Raw genomic sequence first — 20,110 nt, forward strand, 5'->3', positions numbered from 1 at the left:
TGCCAAGATTTAACACTTGTAAACACTAAGTTCCAAACACCAAGTAAGCGAAAACCCTGAGTTTTGAGCATAACATTCGTGCTTTCTTGAGAACAGCGCTGAGAGGGCTTGGTTTGTTATATTCTGAGTGCTGCGTCTCGTCACTCTTTTCGAGCGAGCAATAGAGAGCGCGTGAGAGCCGCACACTGACGTTCACGAGCATCGAGAGAGAGAGAGAGAGAGAGAGAGAGAGAGAGAGAGAGAGAGAGAGAGAGAGACACACACAGCATCATTACTCCATCAACACCTCGCAGAGACAGTGGAGAGCCGTGAGCACCTGTGTGCGCCAGAGTTGCAGCATGTTTCCCGCTCCGCATCATCTTCGCCTGGCTTTCGCTTAATGCGCTAAACATTTCTGGAGGACATTTCTTTTCCAGCTCATGTGACCTCAGCTGTCTTTGGAATGATGGGGACCTTCCATGACAGTATTGGATTTGTGCTCTTTTCCTGTTTGACCATTCAAGTTGGATTTTCTCTTGATGGTAAGAACATTTACGGCTGACAATACATTTACAGACTTTTCAATGCATTATATCAGGCCGCAATATAGTACACCGTTATTAACTCCGAAGAGGCTCTCAGTGGCTATTTCACAGTTAAAAACTACCTCCGCATGCATTTCTGTAGCACGCTTTACATAATAAGTGTCAAAAGTTATAAATACGCCAGCCTGTTGTCCGTGACGAGAGGAGCAATAGAAAAATCAACTGTTGATTTCGGGAAAACTCGTTAAATGTCTGCGTATCGTCTCGTATCTGTCCTTCCTCTCCACATGAACTCGTGCTATGTGTCTTTGCCAGCATTATAGGTAGTAAAGGGTAATTTTGAAGGAACAGCACGCGCGACTTGCATCTCAAGTGGGGGATGCTCGGATGTGGGCTTCGTTAAAAACGGACTGCGGTTGTTTTTCAGCACCACGGACAGCGCTCATGAAAGCTCTTATGAACGCAGCGGACCGAAGTCCTTCATTTCATTCCATTTCACAAAAGACAAGCACTGCCGGACCAACACGTCGATTCCAGTCTGAAGTATTAATTACATTTCACCCAACCTGAACATTTGACTCGTTGCAAAAATAAAAAGGTTATATATTGGTAGAAGACAGATAGAGAGATAAAAGCATATATAAAACAAAGGAACGTTTTAATGCACATTTTATTTGGCATTTGGCACATTTTATCATTCAAACTATTATATACTATTAAATTCTTAAATATAAGCACTGGTATGTTAACTTGTTATGTCTCTCTTGCAGGAAAGTTTACCGATTTCCCTACTAACATCACTGCAAGGGAAGGGCAGAACATTGAAATGGCATGTGCCTTTCAAAGTGGGATGTCCTCGGTTTACTTGGAGATCCAGTGGTGGTTTACTCGAGCTCCGGAGGAACTGATTACGAGCGAGGAGGATGAGGACGATACGGAGGTAATAACATTTTATGCACAGGTTGAGGAAGGGTTAATTCTTCATAATGTCATTCTGTAACTACCCAGCCTACAGGAGAAGCCTCCTAAGCAGCATTGGCACGTTGCATGAATTTCCCATTTTTTGACTGATTTATTATTATTATTTAAATGATTAAACTATTATATACTATTAAATTCTTAAATATAAGCACTGGTATGTTAACTTGTTATGTCTCTCTTGCAGGAAAGTTTACAGATTTCCCTACTAACATCACTGCAAGGGAAGGGCAGAACATTGAAATGGCATGTGCCTTTCAAAGTGGGATGTCCTCGGTTTACTTGGAGATCCAGTGGTGGTTTACTCGAGCTCCGGAGGAACTGATTACGAGCGAGGAGGATGAGGACGATACGGAGGTAATAACATTTTATGCACAGGTTGAGGAAGGGTTAATTCTTCATAATGTCATTCTGTAACTACCCAGCCTACAGGAGAAGCCTCCTAAGCAGCATTGGCACGTTGCATGAATTTCCCATTTTTTGACGCACCTAGTGGATAAGCATCCCTTTTTATCCACCCACTCTTTGCGCTTTTAATTGACTGGATGAACGGTTTTGCTCACCGTCGCTGAACTGCTTCTCACTTGTTGCGTTTGCATTGCCACTATTTCCCTTCTGCTGCAAAGCCACCTCAGCAATCAGTTTCACTCATGTGTCCTTCTGAAAGGCAGAGCTTGCAAAATATCCCTGTATTCCCACTCATGTCACATAATTAGAGCCCCTAACCCTCCACGTCAAAACACACACTTGCACAGCACACAATACATGTCAGACGAATTGGCTGTTTTGCTCAAGGATGTTGTCTTGCCTGATTCATGCTTCGTGATTCATAACAAAAGGAAGACTCCTAAGGCTTTGAGATCCGCAACGAAAATCGCTGTGACGCGCTCGTTTGGTCTTTTGAAGGGCAAAACGCAGAAGCAAGGCCTGACATCAAGGGTGCAATTTGTGTGTTAAAGACAGCACTGGCTGAATGTCAACAAGTGTGTGTATGTGTGTGTGTGTGTTTGGAGATGTGAATCAGTGTTTAATGACAAAACATCAACAAATGAGTCAGTACATTGGTTTTTATGTACATGCCAGCTTGAGAGATGTCTTTAGAAAGTGAAAAGCTGTTGTTAGTAGGGTTAGAGTGTAGTCTGTGATCTATTCTCTCTTTGAAATTGGCAGTCTGTCATCACTAACATCAAATAAGTTATTTTTTGCTTGATAAATGCATGGGAAGAAGAACATCCCTTTTTGATCCTGCTCAGATTTAATGCCGCCAATACTAAGCTATTGTTGTCTCTCATCATGCACATACTGCCAAGGCTTTGATCCATGGGATCTATCAATTTGGAACGGGAGAAGCTGTAACGCTGAAAGTGGCTTCGCTGATTGAATCTCATTCTTCTCTGAGCATTGTGCATCAAATGACATGCAGCTGGGTCCCCGGCGAGGCGAAATCTGACAAAAATGAGGATCGAAGAGACATCCTACAAAAAGACATCCAGGAATAATAAGATGGGTGACATCCGCCAATGGCTTCTGATGTACAATATCGAAGCGTTCACCTCTGAAGAGCAGCCATTAGGAGTGATAGTGCAGCACAGTGAAGGACAGCAGCGGTGCCGTCGCCGTGTCACTGTATCATCTATAATGGATATGATCCTGAATCTGCAGCCATCGATACTGCTATTGCTGACAGCGAACTGCAGAGAGCTTCACGGTGCTATTAATAGCTGTGAATGAGGAATAGTACAGATTCTGCCCTGTAATGATACATAAGAACTCACCTCTGGTTAGGCCAAAGCACTTTGCTGTAATCTGAAACCGATTGCATCCTGGCCATCGAAAGTCTCTCCACGTGCTCGCTCGAATTGGATAAATCGGTGCCGTCGGTAGGGGATGCACATTTCTGATGTCCCGTAGCAAGACAAGAGGTCATTTATCAAAAGAGCTACGGCCCACATAAATGCAAATGATAATGCAATTTCGAATGCAAAGATCTGCTTTATTTGCATACTTATGGGAGCCTTACGGGCTGAAGTTCATTCGCTGATGCTCTCCAGTGAATTAGCTGGATTTATTCCAGCCCGCCGTGTTCTTTTGTGAACTTTGCTGCGACTTGCTCCCATTTGTCAGGGAAGTTTAGTAATCCAAATATTATTCAGAAAGAGATCAAGGCTTGGGTAGAGACTGACATTTTTAGCTGAACATAGCTTCATTGCATTCATACCTTGGCGCTGCTGACGGATGAATGCGAATGCAGAGAAAATTCGAGACTGTCAAATGTGTATCATCCAACAACATATTCTTATCATCACTGTGATTTTGTGCTACGATGACTAGTCATGGCAATACCTCGAATCATGCAATTACGGGTTATTAAATAGAAAAGGCCTACGAGTCTAAAACAATTGAAATGTCAAGACTGGCTGAGTGACAGAGTTTATGAGTTTATTTTGACCTCGGTTATTAATCTTTACATTTTTCGAATTAAATTATGGTAATATGAAGGATCAGAATTGTGCAAAATAATTAATTTCAGCTGTGTGTAAACACAAAAGAATCTCTGCTAAATTGAACTGAACAAAAGGCTTAATAGCATGTGTTGCCTTACCTTTCTTTGACTTATTTTTTTAAGGGATAAATTAGCACTGGCATCTGAGACAAGAACGTAGCAGTTCTTTCAGCTGTAAGAGACTAGATCCATCAGTGTAATCATAATATGCACGTAGCTTTGCTGCGAGACAGGATCAAGCACGGCAGCAGCTGAACATTAAAGGAGCATGCTTCTTCTTCATGACTCACAGGCCAGAATTATACAGCAGAAGTTCCCATTATATATCATATGCATGCAGATCCTGAAGGGCTATTCCAGCGCTTCATCTCGGATTTTACACACTTGCCAAATGTGGTCTAGATATAAAACAGTTCAAAGAGAATATGGGAAGTATTATTGCATATTAATGTTGAGTAAATTTATGCCACTTTCATACACTATACCATTCAAAAGTTAAAGATTTTTTATTTTTTTAAAAGAAATAAATACTTATATTGATCAAGGATGCATTAAATTGATCAAAAGTGCCAGTAAAGACATTTATAATGTTACAAAATATTTCAAATAAATGCTGTTCTTCTGAGCTTTCTGTTCATCTGTGAATCCTGAAAAATAAAATGCATCACGGTTTCCACAGAAATATTGTGCAGCACGACTGTGTTCAACATTGATAATAATCAGAAATGTTTCTCGAGCAGCAGATCAGCATATTATACTGATTTCTGAAGATCATGTGACACTGAAGACTGGAGGAATGATGCTGAAAATACAGCTGCGCATCACAGAAATACATTTTTACATAGAAAACAGTTAATTGAAGTTCTAATAATATTTCACAATATTATTGTTTTTTTCCTGTATTTTTGATCCAAAAAATTTAGCCTCGGTTAAAATAAGAGACCATTTTAAATGCTAGTGTATGTATAGAACATAAAAACAAATTTATAATTTATAACTGTTGAAAAACTGTTTTTTTGTGTATATATATATTTATTGCAGTTCCCTTATGTTTCTTGTAATGAATGTGATTGTGTGCAATACTTGTTGCATTGGTATTGAAACTGTTTTCACTTAGAAATCGCTAGCAAATTTCACAATTCAGTTGTTTTGCATTGAATTAAACACGGTATTTGGAAGTAGAAAGACTGAAACAATATTGTCTTTTAAAACATACTCAAATAATCTTTGTTTTGCTCTGAAAAATCACCTTTTACAGTGTGTATTGATCATCCCAATCCACTCATTCATAAGGTTAGGGTGCTGTCATTGAAGGCAGCACACTAGGGTTTGGAACACGTTCTAGTGTCCATATTGATCCGAGTTGACTAGAAATTCGTTGGACAGACATTAGCCAGTTTCTCCTTAAATCCTGACCAGCGCTGCTGCTCGTGGTAGGCATTTTCAGTCATGTAAAGCTTAATTGACAGCTACCGCTGATACCGCCACCGTACAAGGAAAAGACGTTTTATCACTTAAGATTTCACACAAACGTCTGCTTTTCTCCGATGGAAACGAGCGGCCGATCTCAACAGCACACTCCTTACCAGTACAAACTAATACAAAATCCATACCATCCGCTCTGCCTCTCTTTTTAGCCCAATTACCACCCAGCTCTCTATCTAAGTCCCTCCGCCAGACTTTTAAAGACAATAAGCTCTGAAGGTCAATGAAAGCCGATAGATGCATCCATCAGCTCGGCCTATTGTTAGGCCAGACACATTCATAATCAATGTAATGCTGCACTGATTAAGCTCTCCATCTGTGGATGCTACCGAGTCTGAACCGACCCTATAGTTTCTCCCTGATTTCTGACCTGTAGCCTCGAGCAGAATCGAGACCGGATAGTGCATAAAGAAACTACAAATGCTCAGAAAACAGAGCCTTACTTCAGTCAGACTTCTTCTCTAGCGTAACATTTACACTCTGAGCTTAATACTGAGCTTCAATAATGACATTGACATTGGCTTAATTGGAAGAGCTGCATGTCAGTTATTAGACGGAGTTCATTTACAGCACGAACTGGGACTGCTAACACACGGTGGACTTTAATGAAAAGCTTATTATGATTGTGACTCTTACAACTGAGGAACGCAATTAATGCTTGAAAAATTGCATTGAAATCTCAGAAGTCATAAATGTGTTGACAGGTCTCAAACTTTAATATGAAAATGTCATTGTGAGTCTGCTGCGATCAGCTGCATCGGATTAGTGCTCATAAGTAATCTCACTAACATAATGTACAGACTGCAGTGCATGCCAGCAGGGAGTTTAAGGCAGTAGTATGTACGTATGGTTTCAACCACAATTTTTCATTAGCAGTACATGCTTAGAGTTTCTCAGTCCCGCTGGGCTTTAGCACTGGAATGGATGTCGTGATCGCTGAAAATGGCTTCTAATAGACTCTGAGTTGAGACGGGGGTGTTTCGAGAGAGTGCTAATTTCAGCACAGCTTTATACTGTAGTGTCGCATTTAAATTTAAATGGATTTTCACGCCTCTTACAGAGAGTATGATCATCGGTATAACTGCTCAGATTCAACAGCCACCAACTTACGGGATATGACTGTACGCCAATCATTGCACTTAAGAAAGAAAATTATGCAATAACATATTTTTTAGAAATACAAATATTTGCACTACCGTTCAAAAATCTGGGGACAGTAAGGATGAAATAAATGTTCTTTCTGTTCATCCTGAGGAAAACACAATGTATCACGGGTTTCAATCAGAAATGTTTCTGATTCTGATGTTTCTACCATTCAAAGTTTGGGGTCAGTAAGACTTTTAAAAAAAAATTATACTTTTATTCATCAAGTATGCATTAAGTCAATCTAAAGTGTGCCAGTAAAGACATTTATAAGGTTACAAAAGATTTAAAATAAATGCTGTTCTTCTGAACTTTCTGTTCATCTGTGAATCCTGAAAAATAAAATGCATCACAGTTTCCACAGAAATATTGTGCAGCACGACTGTGTTCAACATTGATAATAATCAGAAATGTTTCTTGAGCAGCAGATCAGCATATTATACTGATTTCTGAAGATCATGTGACACTGAAGACTGGAGGAATGATGCTGAAAATACAGCTGCGCATCACAGAAATACATTACAGTTTAACACAGATTCACATAGAACACAGCTGTTTTACATTCTAATAATATTTCACTATATTACTGATTTTCCTGCATTTCTTATTCAAATAAATGCCTTGGGTGAGCAGAAGAGATCTACCGACACCAAACTTTTGAATGTTAGTGTATAAAAATAAATAAATCTTTCCAATGATGTAACTCAATTTAATCAGAGCCGTATGTTTCCTCATACAAAAATAATGAATGAACAAGCTTATTATTGAATCAGTTATTTTTAACCTGTGCACAATTAACCATTTGAACAGACTGTACTACTTTCTAACACAACATCTGAGTGAGAGAGAGATGCGTTTAATCATTCCCTCAACTCAAATGTTGCAAACAGCTGAACTACTGGAGTTAAATTAGTAGTTTTGAAAAGCATTGAAGTGCAAAGATGGCGGAATGCATGTCACAAAGCCATTTTAGCCAGATTCCTAAATGCCATGACTTCTGAACTCAAAGCGTAATGACCCACGTTCTGCTCACCGCTGTGGTGTCGCCGTGTTTGTTCACACATCTTAATTCACACTGACATATGAGCCTTATTGTCATTGACAAGCTGTGATAACAGAAAAAAGCTCTGATGGCAAAGGCACAAAATCATGGAAAGCCCCTCTGAGGAGTAAACTGGCGCCGCTGAACGCATTCAGTCAGCTCAACTGCGAACAAAAACCCTGAAATAATCTGGCAAAGAAGAGATATTCATCGGCCCACTGGAAAACAACAAAAAGCCAACTCTTAGTGGCCCGCCTGACGATGTAAAGTGAAGCTTCAGTGGGATGATGAGAATAAATGTGTGTGGGCAGTCACTCTTTTAATCTTGACTCTGGGCCGTTGAGGATTTGGAGATCCCAGCATAATGGATTCTTTCCACAACTGCCATAGCCGTGTGATAAAAAGAGGCTGCCACCAGCGTCCCGGAGAGAAAGAGGAGTGGCTGGACAGAGGATCGTGTACGGGGAGGGCCAATCAGCAGCCGTGTAATGTGCACAAGAGATGCCAGCAGCACAGTCCAATTCAATTTAGGGGATCAAAACAAAAGTAGTTCCCTTTGAAGACACCGGGCACTGTGGGGTCCAATTAGATCGCATTTGATCTATCTCATCTATCTCTAGAACCAGTTTCGCAACAAGCGCATGTGCGTTCCCGCGTGACTCTAGTGTAACGTCAAAACTTGATGAAGTGTTGCTTTGTAAAATCACTGTTTAAAGAGAGAGAGAGAGAGAGAGAGAGAGAGAGAGAGAACATCCTGGTAAAAATGTGGTATTTAAAAAAAAACAAAAAAACAATTATCATCAGAAATTTACTAAGGAAACAAACAACTAACTATATGCATATGGTTGAAATGTGTAGCACTTTGCTGCTTGTATTTTTTATAATTCATAACCATGTGCAATATATATCTATATATATATAATAGTGCACAATGCCATAAAGACTTAAATAATGACGTGAACATTAACTAAAAAACAAAGTATGGCATAAAACACTATATGTGTACAGTAGCTATCCAGTTACTATAAGTTAACTACTCAGTAGAATTATTCTAACTTCTAAAATTGTCCTTTTGGTTTTTCACGCTAAATTATAAGACTGGTTTTATTTTATTAATTTTTTACTTAGAAAAAATCGCAGAACCATATCTTAGTGTAAACATATGTTTACAGATTTTCGATGTAAATTATGGCAATTCATACAAAACCATTTTACAGTACTGTGCAGTAAAATACATTCCTGATACATCTGTAACATTAGTTCTGTTGAAATTACAACATAAATAGAGATGGCTGTGGAAAAGATAAAAAAGGAAAATACTATTCAGTATAATTATTCTAACTTACTCAAAAATGTATTTTGGTTTTTCACCCTAAATTATGTGATTCTTTCTTTCTTTCTTTCTTTCTTTCTTTCTTTCTTTCTTTCTTTCTTTCTTTCTTTCTTTCTTTCTTTCTTTCTTTCTTTCTTTCTTTCTTTCTTTCTTTCTTTCTTTCTTTCTTTCTTTCTTTCTTTCTTTCTTTCTTTCTTTCTTTCTTTCTTTCTTTCTTTCTGTGGAATAATTGACTCCGGTGAAATATAATGCATACCCAAGGCGTAAAAAAATATATAACAGTACAATATTTTAGTGTAAATATAGATTTTCAATGGAAATTACATGGCAATTCATGTGCAAAATCATTTCACAGTAAATTGCAATCCTGTACATAAATCTGAAGCTGCACTATTTCTGTTGAAATTACAACATGTGTATAGCGGGATGTTGAAAAGATTCGTTCAGCTCTTTCAATACGTGGAGCAGAACTCTGTCAGTATGGTCTGTTTTCTTGCTGTTCTTATCTCGTTTGTTGTGGAACTGGAATTCGATTCCCAGATTCCCAGAATCGCACCTCAGCAGGAAATCACTAATGGATTCTGACTGGAATCCCGAGACGACCGGCGTTTGATTTCACTGCAGGATTACATGAAGGCAGCGTATTGGAAGTATTGAATGGCACCTGAACTTCTGTGTATAGAAAGCTTTCTTTCATTTCTTTTTACAGCTCTTTCGAGGACATGCTGTATTGATTTCCTCAAACGTTCACTTCAGAGTTTGTTCTAAACCTCAAACCACAAGTATTAAATTAATTCAGCTCGAAACACACACAGAAGACACAAAATCCATTCAAACCTGATTCCAGTTGCGTGTGTTATATTTTTGGTTTTAATATAGTGATTTTGAAAAATCTCCCATCGAGACTGACGTTGAGTATCACTACAAGGGTTAATCATCTGAAATGCAAACATTTGCTGCCTTGCAAGCACTTTTATCTTTATCCTGTTGTCTTTGTTTTTGTTGGCCAGACATGCTGAAATGTTTTGTCTCTGTCTTTCTTATTTACTTTGAGTCTGGAGGCGGTTTTCAAAGCCGTCAAAGTCTGACGTGGTGATGAAGTGCTTTGTCTTGATAATTCTCCCTCCTCATCCTTACTGGGATTTATATTAAAACACAGCACTTCGTGAGGTGTGAATTTCTCCAACACAGGTATTCATCAAAACTTTATTAAACTAAGTCAGGCTAATTTATCTCTCAGGACTTTAATTAAACATCAGTGGATGATTTATTCAACATATGGGGCCGAGTTACGCCTAATATCACTCCTACAACGCTACAAATCCTACAAATCCCCAACCTGTTCCAGACACGGATCTCCTCTGCCGTAATTTCCATTCCCGCTCACGAGAGCCTCTTCAAGAGCCGCTGAGAGATGAGAAGCTCCGGCTCTCAGGTCAAGAAATTAAAGCCACTTGTGACTCAAAGCAGATGAGGCTCATGAACGTCTGTGAAGGACCGTAAAGGATCAGTCCTTTTAATTGATTTTGTCTGAAGCGGCATCATCAGATCTCCTTTCCAATTTTCAAACCTCTAAATGAAATGTACTCATGAGTGAGAGGAAGGTGGGGTATCGTTTGAACTTGATTGATTCTGATTCCGATTCTGCTTTTTGATTCAGATTCTTATCGATTCCTAGTTTTGATTCCAATAATGTAAAAAAAAAAATCCAACAAAAGTCAAACATATTTATTCTAGGTGCGTCCCAAATCGCGTACTTATGCACTATTCTAAGACATTTTTTTAGTATAAAGAGTAGTGCATTCACACTGAAAATTCCAAAAAGAAAAAATGCACTTTAAATACCCGGATGATGCACTTAAATAACCGAATAAAACAAAGTGTGGAATGTTGGACACTTCATGCACACAGCTGTCACAGCTTTAATTACGTAGCGAAGGGGGAGGGGCTATCAGACTCCGATTATGCATGACAATAACCTTATATAATTCATGCACTACATGGTTGAGTACATAGTGCATACGTACATAGTGTATGAGTGCATAGTGTATAGTGCGCCATTTGGGACGCAGCTTCTGTCTTTTTACAAAGTGTTGTGTTGCAGCTGAATAACATGAGCAAAAATCAGCAGCCTGCAGAATACTTAGGAACTACAAGAGGAACTTTTGCCTATGGTTTCAACAAAAATACCACTGCAAAAACAATAAGACTAATATTAATTCTGGTCCCACTTTATATTAAGTGGCCTTAACTACTATGTACTTACACTTAAATTAATAATTTGGTACAATGCACTTATTGTGCACATACATGTTTTTACATTGCACTTGTATTTGAAAAAATACCTGCATGTAATTACCTAACCTACCCGTATCCACCGCAATAGCAGAAAAAGTGTTTTGCAATACAATATGAACACAATAAGTACATTGTACTTAGTTTTTGATGTAAGTACATAGTAGTTAAAGCCACTTTATATAAAGTGGGACCTTAATTTCAAACAGTAAATTGTTAAAGACAAGTAAACATTCAGTAATAAAATAGGAACAAACTAATCAATTAGTAATGCCATGAATACATACAACTGAACAAGTTTCAGGCACAGAAATTGAAATCTAAAGTTGCACTGCATAGATTTCTTTTCATAAATAAAATTAAGATTAATCCGCATTAAAGTTACGGAAGATATTCAATCGAGATCAGCTAATTATTTTATTTTGTTCTTAGATTAGCATTAATGACAGGCAGCCGGTTTATTAGGCTTCTGTCTCTTTAACACCGAACACACGCGGATCTAAAATACCGTTTCACGTGCATTTTCTTTCTCATCTGTTGACGTTCACTTAAGACAAAAAACAGCGGTGTTTACAAGTATATACTGATGTACTTTTGTGCATACTGGTCGCAAGATGTGAAAGAAGTCAGTTCTGGCCCGGAACTACCTTTTCTGGAGTGAAAATGTGCGGAACGGTTCGAGAATGAACACAGGCCCGTGGTTCTGGTTGCTTGCTCTTAAATGGTTTAAAATCACGTTAAAATTCAAACACAGGAATCGTTAAGCGGAATCGAAATGCACGTGTCTTATCGAATGCCCGGTTCTTGGAAATTTGGAACCGGTTCTCGATCCCCAACCCTAGTGAAAGATTTCACTGCTGTGTTTTGATAAACTACGTAACTTTAGTGCTTTAATCTAAACAAACGTGAGAGAAGTTAATCGTGAAATGTTCTGATTGATTCTCTCAATGTGAGTTTGTGGAATTAAAAACAAAAATGAATGCATTGCATGTTTAGGCTAGTACCCTGAAAAAGAAGTGTGCATAATTGTACTGAATGTGCACTTGTAGGGTACTTCACTAAAGAATATTTAAAAAAAATCTGTACTTGCAAGATAATATATTATTGCTAATACAAAATGCATTTAACACTTCCATGACTATGTACATTTAAGTGCACTTTGTCAAATACTTTAAAGTACATTTTAAATTATGTTTTAATAATAATTTGCCATGCTTGAAAGTACACTTCATGTGTTGACTAACATAGTAAACACTTGACTATAATTGCATCTGTAGTGTTATTTAATATTACATTTAAAGTTAATAATAACACTTTACAATAAACTTCTTTAGTTAACATGAACTAACAATGAACAGCTGTATTTTTATTAACTAACATCAACAAAGATTAATAAATACTGCAGAAAATGTATTGCTCATCGTTAACGAGTTAATGCATTAACTGAGATTAACTAATGAAGGTTACTGTAAAGCATTACATTTAATATATTGTCATTCAGAAAGAGAAAGTTACTTTTAAAAGTAATGCATTACAATATTGCGTCACTCCATAAAAAGCAACTAATTGCGTTACTTAGTTACTTTTTAAGCAAAGTAATGTATTGCGTTACGTTTCCATGACTTTTTTGTCACCTGGGTTGGCCTTGCTTATTTGTTTTTAATAACCAAAGACCCAAAAGTTATATTTTTGGCAACTGTAAAGGCCTTTTCACACCAAAAGTATAAATCAATTGGCAAACCAAGTAACTGGCATTGCTTATTTGAAAAGGTAACTCGGATATTTTCTTGTAAATTTAAATGTAATGTGTTACTTTACTAGTTACTTGAAAAAAGTAATCTGACAATGTAACAATCAAGTGTCCGAAAACATTACATTCAGTTCACACTTAAGTATGTTCCTTTAAAGTATATTATTTCAATAATACGTACTCAATTTAGTACTCAAGTATGCTAAAGTGTACTTCTTTTTCATAAGAGCAGTTTATTGGGTCTACATGTTCAGTTGTGTTTGTATTTAGAAAATCATTAGCAAGCTTGTAAAATGTGGAATAAAGTGGACTAATATAAAATGACTGTGAAAAGACTGATCGGATTACATTTTAACATGTTTAAATGTATTATATAATACATTTTAATTAACACTTCCGATTAGGGAAAACTACAAACTGTTAACTAGCATGCATATTACTAGCATACTGGCTGTTTATTAGTACGTATGCATGACCATATTCTGCATCCCTTACTCCTGGGAGTCTGTCGGAGCTATGACATTTCTCACTAACTAACCCATCCACTCATCGTCTGTACAAACATTAAAATGACTGACAGTGAAATGGGAAAAGCCTCGAGTGCCCTGCAGAAAAGCCCTGATTCACAAATCAGGCTGGAGAATGTATGTGAAGCCTTGGGCTAATGGCTTTTCAAAGGCCAGTGGAAGTCAGGTGTTGCTATCAATGAAATGAGACTGAAGGTGTGGGTCAGACGAGTCCTGATCTCCTCAAATAATACAAATACACCTGGCAGGGAACTAGAAAGCATGTTAAATGTTGTATTGGGTTGTTGGTGTATTTCGGCTGCATTGGTGTTGTTGATAATCATCGGATATGCCAAGCCATTTGGTATCCATAACTCTGCAGTTTAGTTTAAGCACGTTGAGTAATTATCACTGTTCAATTCTGGCAAGCAAAAATAGAACCTGAAGGTTGATCTGGCTTGTAAATCAGCCCAGAAATGAACTCACTCTAAATAATGAATCTAAATTGAATGCAGAAGAATTAAGGCTTGATCAAATCCTTATTTATATATATATATATATATATATATATATGCATGCCTTGATTGTCCTTGTTATCCTCATATCATGTCTCGTGCACCTCAGTGGCATCTCCTTGGTAACTGTGCACTAACTTCATAAAGATATTAGACTGTGGTATTTATACTATTATAATTATTATTTGCATGAAGAATATTCATAGTTCAGATTGAAAGTCTGGGTCTGGGTGAAGGGTAAGACAATACAATAAATAAAACATGGAAATTGGTTAAAAAACCACCTGGAACATAAAAGTGCCCAACTTTATAATAATATTATATACTATATCCCAAACAAAAATGACAAACCATTTCAAGACCAGTTTTCCCTATGAAAAATTATATCATAAGTGTTTTTTTTTTCAGCATAAGCATGTTGTCATAGCAAATATCAGGGTTATTATAGTTAACTAAAAGTAATACTAAAACAATAAAAAGTCATTACTTCAAATAAAATAAAAGAACTGAAATAAAATTGAAAACACTGAAAAAAACTTTTCGTAAACTAAACTTTTAGTTTAGTTTAACTTTAAAATAACTAAAACTAGGATAAAAAAATTATGAAAACACAACAAAATTACTAATTTTTTTGCTAAAATTCAATGAATTATTACAATAAAATAACACCGCTATGGATGTGTTTCTGCGCTCAAATCCTTATTTATATATATATATATATATATATATATATGCATGCCTTGATTGTCCTTGTTATCCTCATATCATGTCTCGTGCACCTCAGTGGCATCTCCTTGGTAACTGTGCACTAACTTCATAAAGATATTAGACTGTGGTATTTATACTATTATAATTATTATTTGCATGAAGAATATTCATAGTTCAGATTGAAAGTCTGGGTCTGGGTGAAGGGTAAGACAATACAATAAATAAAACATGGAAATTGGTTAAAAAACCACCTGGAACATAAAAGTGCCCAACTTTATAATAATATTATATACTATATCCCAAACAAAAATGACAAACCATTTCAAGACCAGTTTTCCCTATGAAAAATTATATCATAAGTGTTTTTTTTTCAGCATAAGCATGTTGTCATAGCAAATATCAGGGTTATTATAGTTACCTAAAAGTAATACTAAAACAATAAAAAGTCATTACTTCAAATAAAATAAAAGAACTGAAATAAAATTGAAAACACTGAAAAAAACTTTTCGTAAACTAAACTTTTAGTTTAGTTTAACTTTAAAATAACTAAAACTAGGATAAAAAAAATTATGAAAACACAACAAAATTACTAAATTTTTTGCTAAAATTCAATGAATTATTACAATAAAATAACACCGCTATGGATGTGTTTCTGGTGTTATTTTTAGAAACAATATTGTCTGTTTTTGCTCCGTTTATGCGAATATTACCTATTAAAGCCACAGCAGAACTGTTGTGCGTCTCTGAGCAACACATAATATCTGAATGAATCTGCGTTTTGAATGAATCGGGTGAACCAACAATTCAATTTACTTCATTTGAATCAACTATCTGAATTAATTAATTAATGACTTATTCATTTGTATCATTTCATTAAAAAATATATTTAATAAATTCATTTTTCAATGTTAATAAATTAGGGTTAGTTCACCGAAAAATTAAAATCCTGTCATAATTTACTCATCCTGATGTCGTTTCAAACCTGTATGACTTTCTTTCTTTTACCAAAACCAAACTGTGTTGGTTACCACTGACCTCCTTAAAAACAAACACATATATAAATAAATAGTTATTTTATGTTCCACAGTTTATGTGGAGTTTAGGCCTAATTCCATTAACATTTAAACAGAAATATTAGAACCGAATCTCTAACAAACCACAGAATTCAGTAAAAAACTGTCTATATCTGCAATCTAATTGAAATAGCCTTAATATATGAATCAAAGTAAAATCTCATACTGAATATTGCTGAAAAATAGCACATAGCTTGTCTTGCATTATGAGCATTGCAAACACAATTTAAAAAAAAATCACTAGCCACGCATAAAGATTGTTTTCTCAAAAACACAAACATGTTGCTTATATATTATTGTAACACAGTTCGTGCTGAACACAGTGTAATCAGACTTTAGCTATTAAAATGTTTTTAAGATACTGAAAAAAATGTCATGGCATGTCAAAATTCTCCAGGGCCCCAAAACCCACTCAGACCACAGCGGGTTAAACTTTCATACAGACAGCATGAGTGCATGTGCACATAACAGATGGCAAAATCACAAGAAAAGCTTGATGTCTTCTAGCAACTATACATTATTTAAAGGCATTGGGATATTTATACTGGAGTAAGTTTCATTCATAATATTCCAGTTTGACACAGAAGACCGCAGTAAAGTTTTGTGCAGTTTAAGTCAAAATACTCCCTCACTGATGTTAACATGACAGTCATTTAAATGCAACCTTTGTAAAAATATAAAACAAAATAAATGTGCATGAATGAATTAATTCATAGTTTTTCCTTGTTTAGCAGAATAGCCTCATATATCCCTAATATACGTAATAGTGATATTTTAGACAATATTTGTGCAGTAATTTAAATAAGTTGTAATATTAATATTATATATATATAATTTTATTTTACTTAGTAAAATATATATATATATTTTTTAACTTTTACTTATTTATTTTTTTTGCCTTCTTGTGGCTTATACTTGATGATGACCTGGGGATGAAAATTAATTTAATATTATATTATTATTGTATTAGAGAGAGAGAGAGAGATAATTGTCCATCTTTCTGTTATTGATTTATGTGATTGATTGATTGATTGATTGATTGATTATATTTTTTAACTTTTACTTATTTATTTTTTTGCCTTCTTGTGGCTTATACTTGATGATGACCTGGGGATGAAAATTAATTTAATATTATATTATTATTGTATTAGAGAGAGAGAGAGAGAGAGAGAGAGAGAGAGAGAGAGAGGTACTGATGACAGTAAGTTCTTGGAAATGTTGACTGGAAGATTTAGTTGACACATTTGGTGTTGATGAAAAGCTAGAAAGCTTGAGCAAATACTTCTCATTTAAGCCGTTTATGATTCAAAAGGCTTGAGTGACAAACTTCCCATCATTCTCTGTGGCGGTGCGGAAATGCAAAAATACATAAAGCATCAGACACGCCTTCTAAAGCTCCATGTGTTTGTTCATAAGTGAGGAATAAATCTAAAATGTACATTTCCCCCCCCAAAATAACTTGACTGTACATCTTAATTTTAAATTCTGATCTAGCACATACTTGAAGGCTTCATAGCGCATCCTCACAACAACTGGATGATTTCTCTGCATTAATTTTCCCTGAAAGCCATGACCAGCCTGAATCAGTCGAACGTGGTGAATAGCGGAATATATCTGTGCCGCGTCCTTGCTGAGGAGCAGCACTAAATGTACTTATTCTGTCATTCACCTACTGCAAGAGCTTTCGTCCATTAGAACAGCAGCAGATCATATTATTTTTCCCTTTAGCAAATAATACTGGCAGTGAGTGGATGTGCTGAATGCAGAGGAAAACAGGCCTTTTAATAATGCAACATATACTTGGATTATTAAAGCACAGAGAGAGGGGTGAAGGCACTGCTTTAGACCTCGCGGACACTCAAAAACCTTATGAACTCTTTATGTGACTGTAGATCTGCTGGTGTCTATGGAAGCACATTTCCACCATGGAATACAAAAAATAAAGGTAACTGTGACTTTCTATTTCACAATCTGACTTTTGTCCCCTCGCAATTCTAAGTTTACTGTATGTCTCACAATTCAGACTTTGTTTCTCACAACTTTGAGAGAAGAAGTCAGTTTTGTGAGAAATGTAAACTCAGGGCCATTACGACACCGTTTCAACTTGAAACGGAAAACTTTTTATGCAATTCGGTCGTTCATTTTCACCAGTGGTTCCCAATGCTGGCGTCACGACCCGCACTAGATGTCATTAAAGATTTACTAGGGGTCGCCAAGTTCACTCTAGTTTGAGGGTTACAAGTAGGGATGAAACAGACGATAAAATTCCCCATGGTTCGTGTTACTGTTTACTCTATTAAAACCATATTGGATTACCGGGATTTGAAAAAGTCAAGCATTAAGCAGAGCTAACAAGTGACAAGAACACTTGTTAACTACATTACAAGAGCCAAAATCAATCATCAGCAACATCTGTCTAGAGTCACACCGAGAGCACTTGTCAAATACAATAATTTCCTTCATATACATATATTCACACGTTGTTTCACAGGCCTCTCGCCTCTCCACAGGCCTGAATAATTCATGACTCACACAACAGTGTGTCTGTGCCCAGCAGTAAATGATATCATCCCTCTGGGCATTAACAAGCTTTCTCAGCATAACCAGTATGTTGCTATACCACATTTGACATGTTTCAACAATCTGTCAATGCAGAGAGCCAATTGAAAGAGTGAAGTGGTGTAGAGATGGTACTCACACAAAATTGATTGTGTACCAGTGGATTTGTGTGGAGAAAACTGGTTCAAAACAGGTTCAGTGGGTTCAGGAGATGTTAAGAAGTAAATGATGTCTCTTGCATGTACAGTTATGGATGCGTCGCTCCACTAATGAACTCTTCCACTGAGCAGAGGAAATTAATATCACTAGATCACTTTGTTCTGATAAAAAGAGCTGGTGACTGAATGCTACTGGGCAGCTCTTGGAAAGATTTTATTTTATTTTGTATTTATTTTTTTTTATTCACTACTTTTCAAAAAAAATATTGTATTAATACTTTGAGCAAGTATATATTAATTTGATCAAAAGTGACAGTATATATTTATTTAGAATGTCACAAAATATTTCTATTTCTATTAAATGCTCTTCTTTTGAACTTTCTATTCATCTGTGAATCCTGAAAAATAAAATGTATGATGATTTCCACAGAAATATTGTGCAGCACGACTGTGTTCAACATTGATAATAATCAGAAATGTTTCTGGAGCAGCAGATCAGCATATTATACTGATTTCTGAAGATCATGTGACACTGAAGACTGGAGGAATGATGCTGAAAATACAGCTGCACATCACAGAAATACAGTACAGTTTAACAGAGATTCACATAGAACACAGTTATTTTAAATTATAATACTATTTAAAACATTTTCAGTATTTTAGATCAAATAAATGCAGCCTCGGTGAGCAGAAGAGCCTTCTTTCAAAAACATTTAAAAAATCTTACCTAAAAAACTTTTCAGTATTTAATTAAAATAATATTTTAGTTATTTTTTAATGAATGCTAATTACACTTAGATTATTTAATATAACGCTGTCAGTTTAAACTTGCCTTCATTGCAGTACATTTTGGATATTTCTTTATTTATTAAATATTAAATTGCTTTGCGTTTCATCACCATGCCTATTTCAAATACATGAAAACATCATGAAAATATTGGCAACATTAATTGAATGCTCTCAAACCTCAATGACAGTAATAAAGACCTCTAATGACTGCCGTTAAATATAAATCTGGATGCTTTTATTGGGAAAACTGCCTAAGTGTGAAATACAGTAAGTGGATTAATCATCACCGACGCGGTCTCAGAAGCGAAGCCTCCTGTGTGCCTGTGCATTATCTGCTGTAGTGTTTGGAAATCTGCAGATGCACACACATTTATTTCATTGCACAGAGCCCAGATGTCATTAAGTGAGGAGTTGAACATGTTCCACACACTCCATGTGCTGCCTCAGTCATATTTCATCCGCTTGGATGGCCGTAAAGCAAGGCCATCATAATGCATCACTGCTTTATGCCACATTCACACAGCATACACGAGCAATATAATAACTTGTTGAAGTTCAGCCAGCTTTAAGTTGATGAAACCGTGTGTGGAACGGAGATGTATGTGTGTGTGTGTGTGTGTGTGTGTGTGTGTGTGTGTGTGAGAGAGAGAGATAGAAAGTTTCAGAAGTGTGTATCTAATCATATTGTTTGCCCTGAGAACAAAAACACACTGTTCAATATCCTCATAAAGAGGGAGATACAGATTCAT

At 36.3% G+C, this 20,110-nt stretch overlaps 2 protein-coding genes across 2 annotated transcripts in view; both read left to right on the top strand.

Moving 5' to 3' along the window:
• Positions 1 to 293: 293 nt before the first annotated feature.
• Positions 294 to 1,553, top strand: LOC107565214 (V-set and transmembrane domain-containing protein 2A-like). Its single transcript, XM_016250434.1, has 3 exons — positions 294 to 521; positions 1,295 to 1,464; positions 1,533 to 1,553. The coding sequence occupies exons 1-3, from the start codon at positions 443 to 445 to the stop codon at positions 1,551 to 1,553; spliced, it is 270 nt and encodes an 89-aa protein (XP_016105920.1). The 5' UTR covers positions 294 to 442.
• Positions 1,554 to 1,715: 162 nt separating this feature from the next.
• The window catches only part of vstm2a (V-set and transmembrane domain containing 2A), a 38,683-nt gene continuing 20,288 nt past the window's right edge, over positions 1,716 to 20,110 (top strand). Inside the window, exon 1 of the mRNA XM_016250436.1 lies at positions 1,716 to 1,859. Within this exon, the coding sequence (XP_016105922.1) occupies positions 1,746 to 1,859 (114 nt within the window). The 5' untranslated portion in view covers positions 1,716 to 1,745. The remainder of the gene's footprint in view (positions 1,860 to 20,110) is intronic.

The sequence above is a fragment of the Sinocyclocheilus grahami genome, unplaced genomic scaffold (genome assembly GCF_001515645.1).
Source record: "Sinocyclocheilus grahami isolate Dianchi unplaced genomic scaffold, SAMN03320097.WGS_v1.1 scaffold988.1, whole genome shotgun sequence".
NCBI lineage: Eukaryota > Metazoa > Chordata > Actinopteri > Cypriniformes > Cyprinidae > Sinocyclocheilus > Sinocyclocheilus grahami.

What these genes read in the sequence shown, in the direction of transcription:
- LOC107565214 (XM_016250434.1), top strand. Translation starts at nt 443, where the DNA reads ATGATGGGGACCTTCCATGACAGTATTGGATTTGTGCTCTTTTCCTGT. An exon ending in AGTTGGATTTTCTCTTGATG is followed by an intron (nt 522 to 1,294) that starts GTAAGAACATTT and finishes TCTCTCTTGCAG; the next exon opens with GAAAGTTTACCGATTTCCCT. An exon ending in AGGATGAGGACGATACGGAG is followed by an intron (nt 1,465 to 1,532) that starts GTAATAACATTT and finishes GTAACTACCCAG; the next exon opens with CCTACAGGAGAAGCCTCCTA.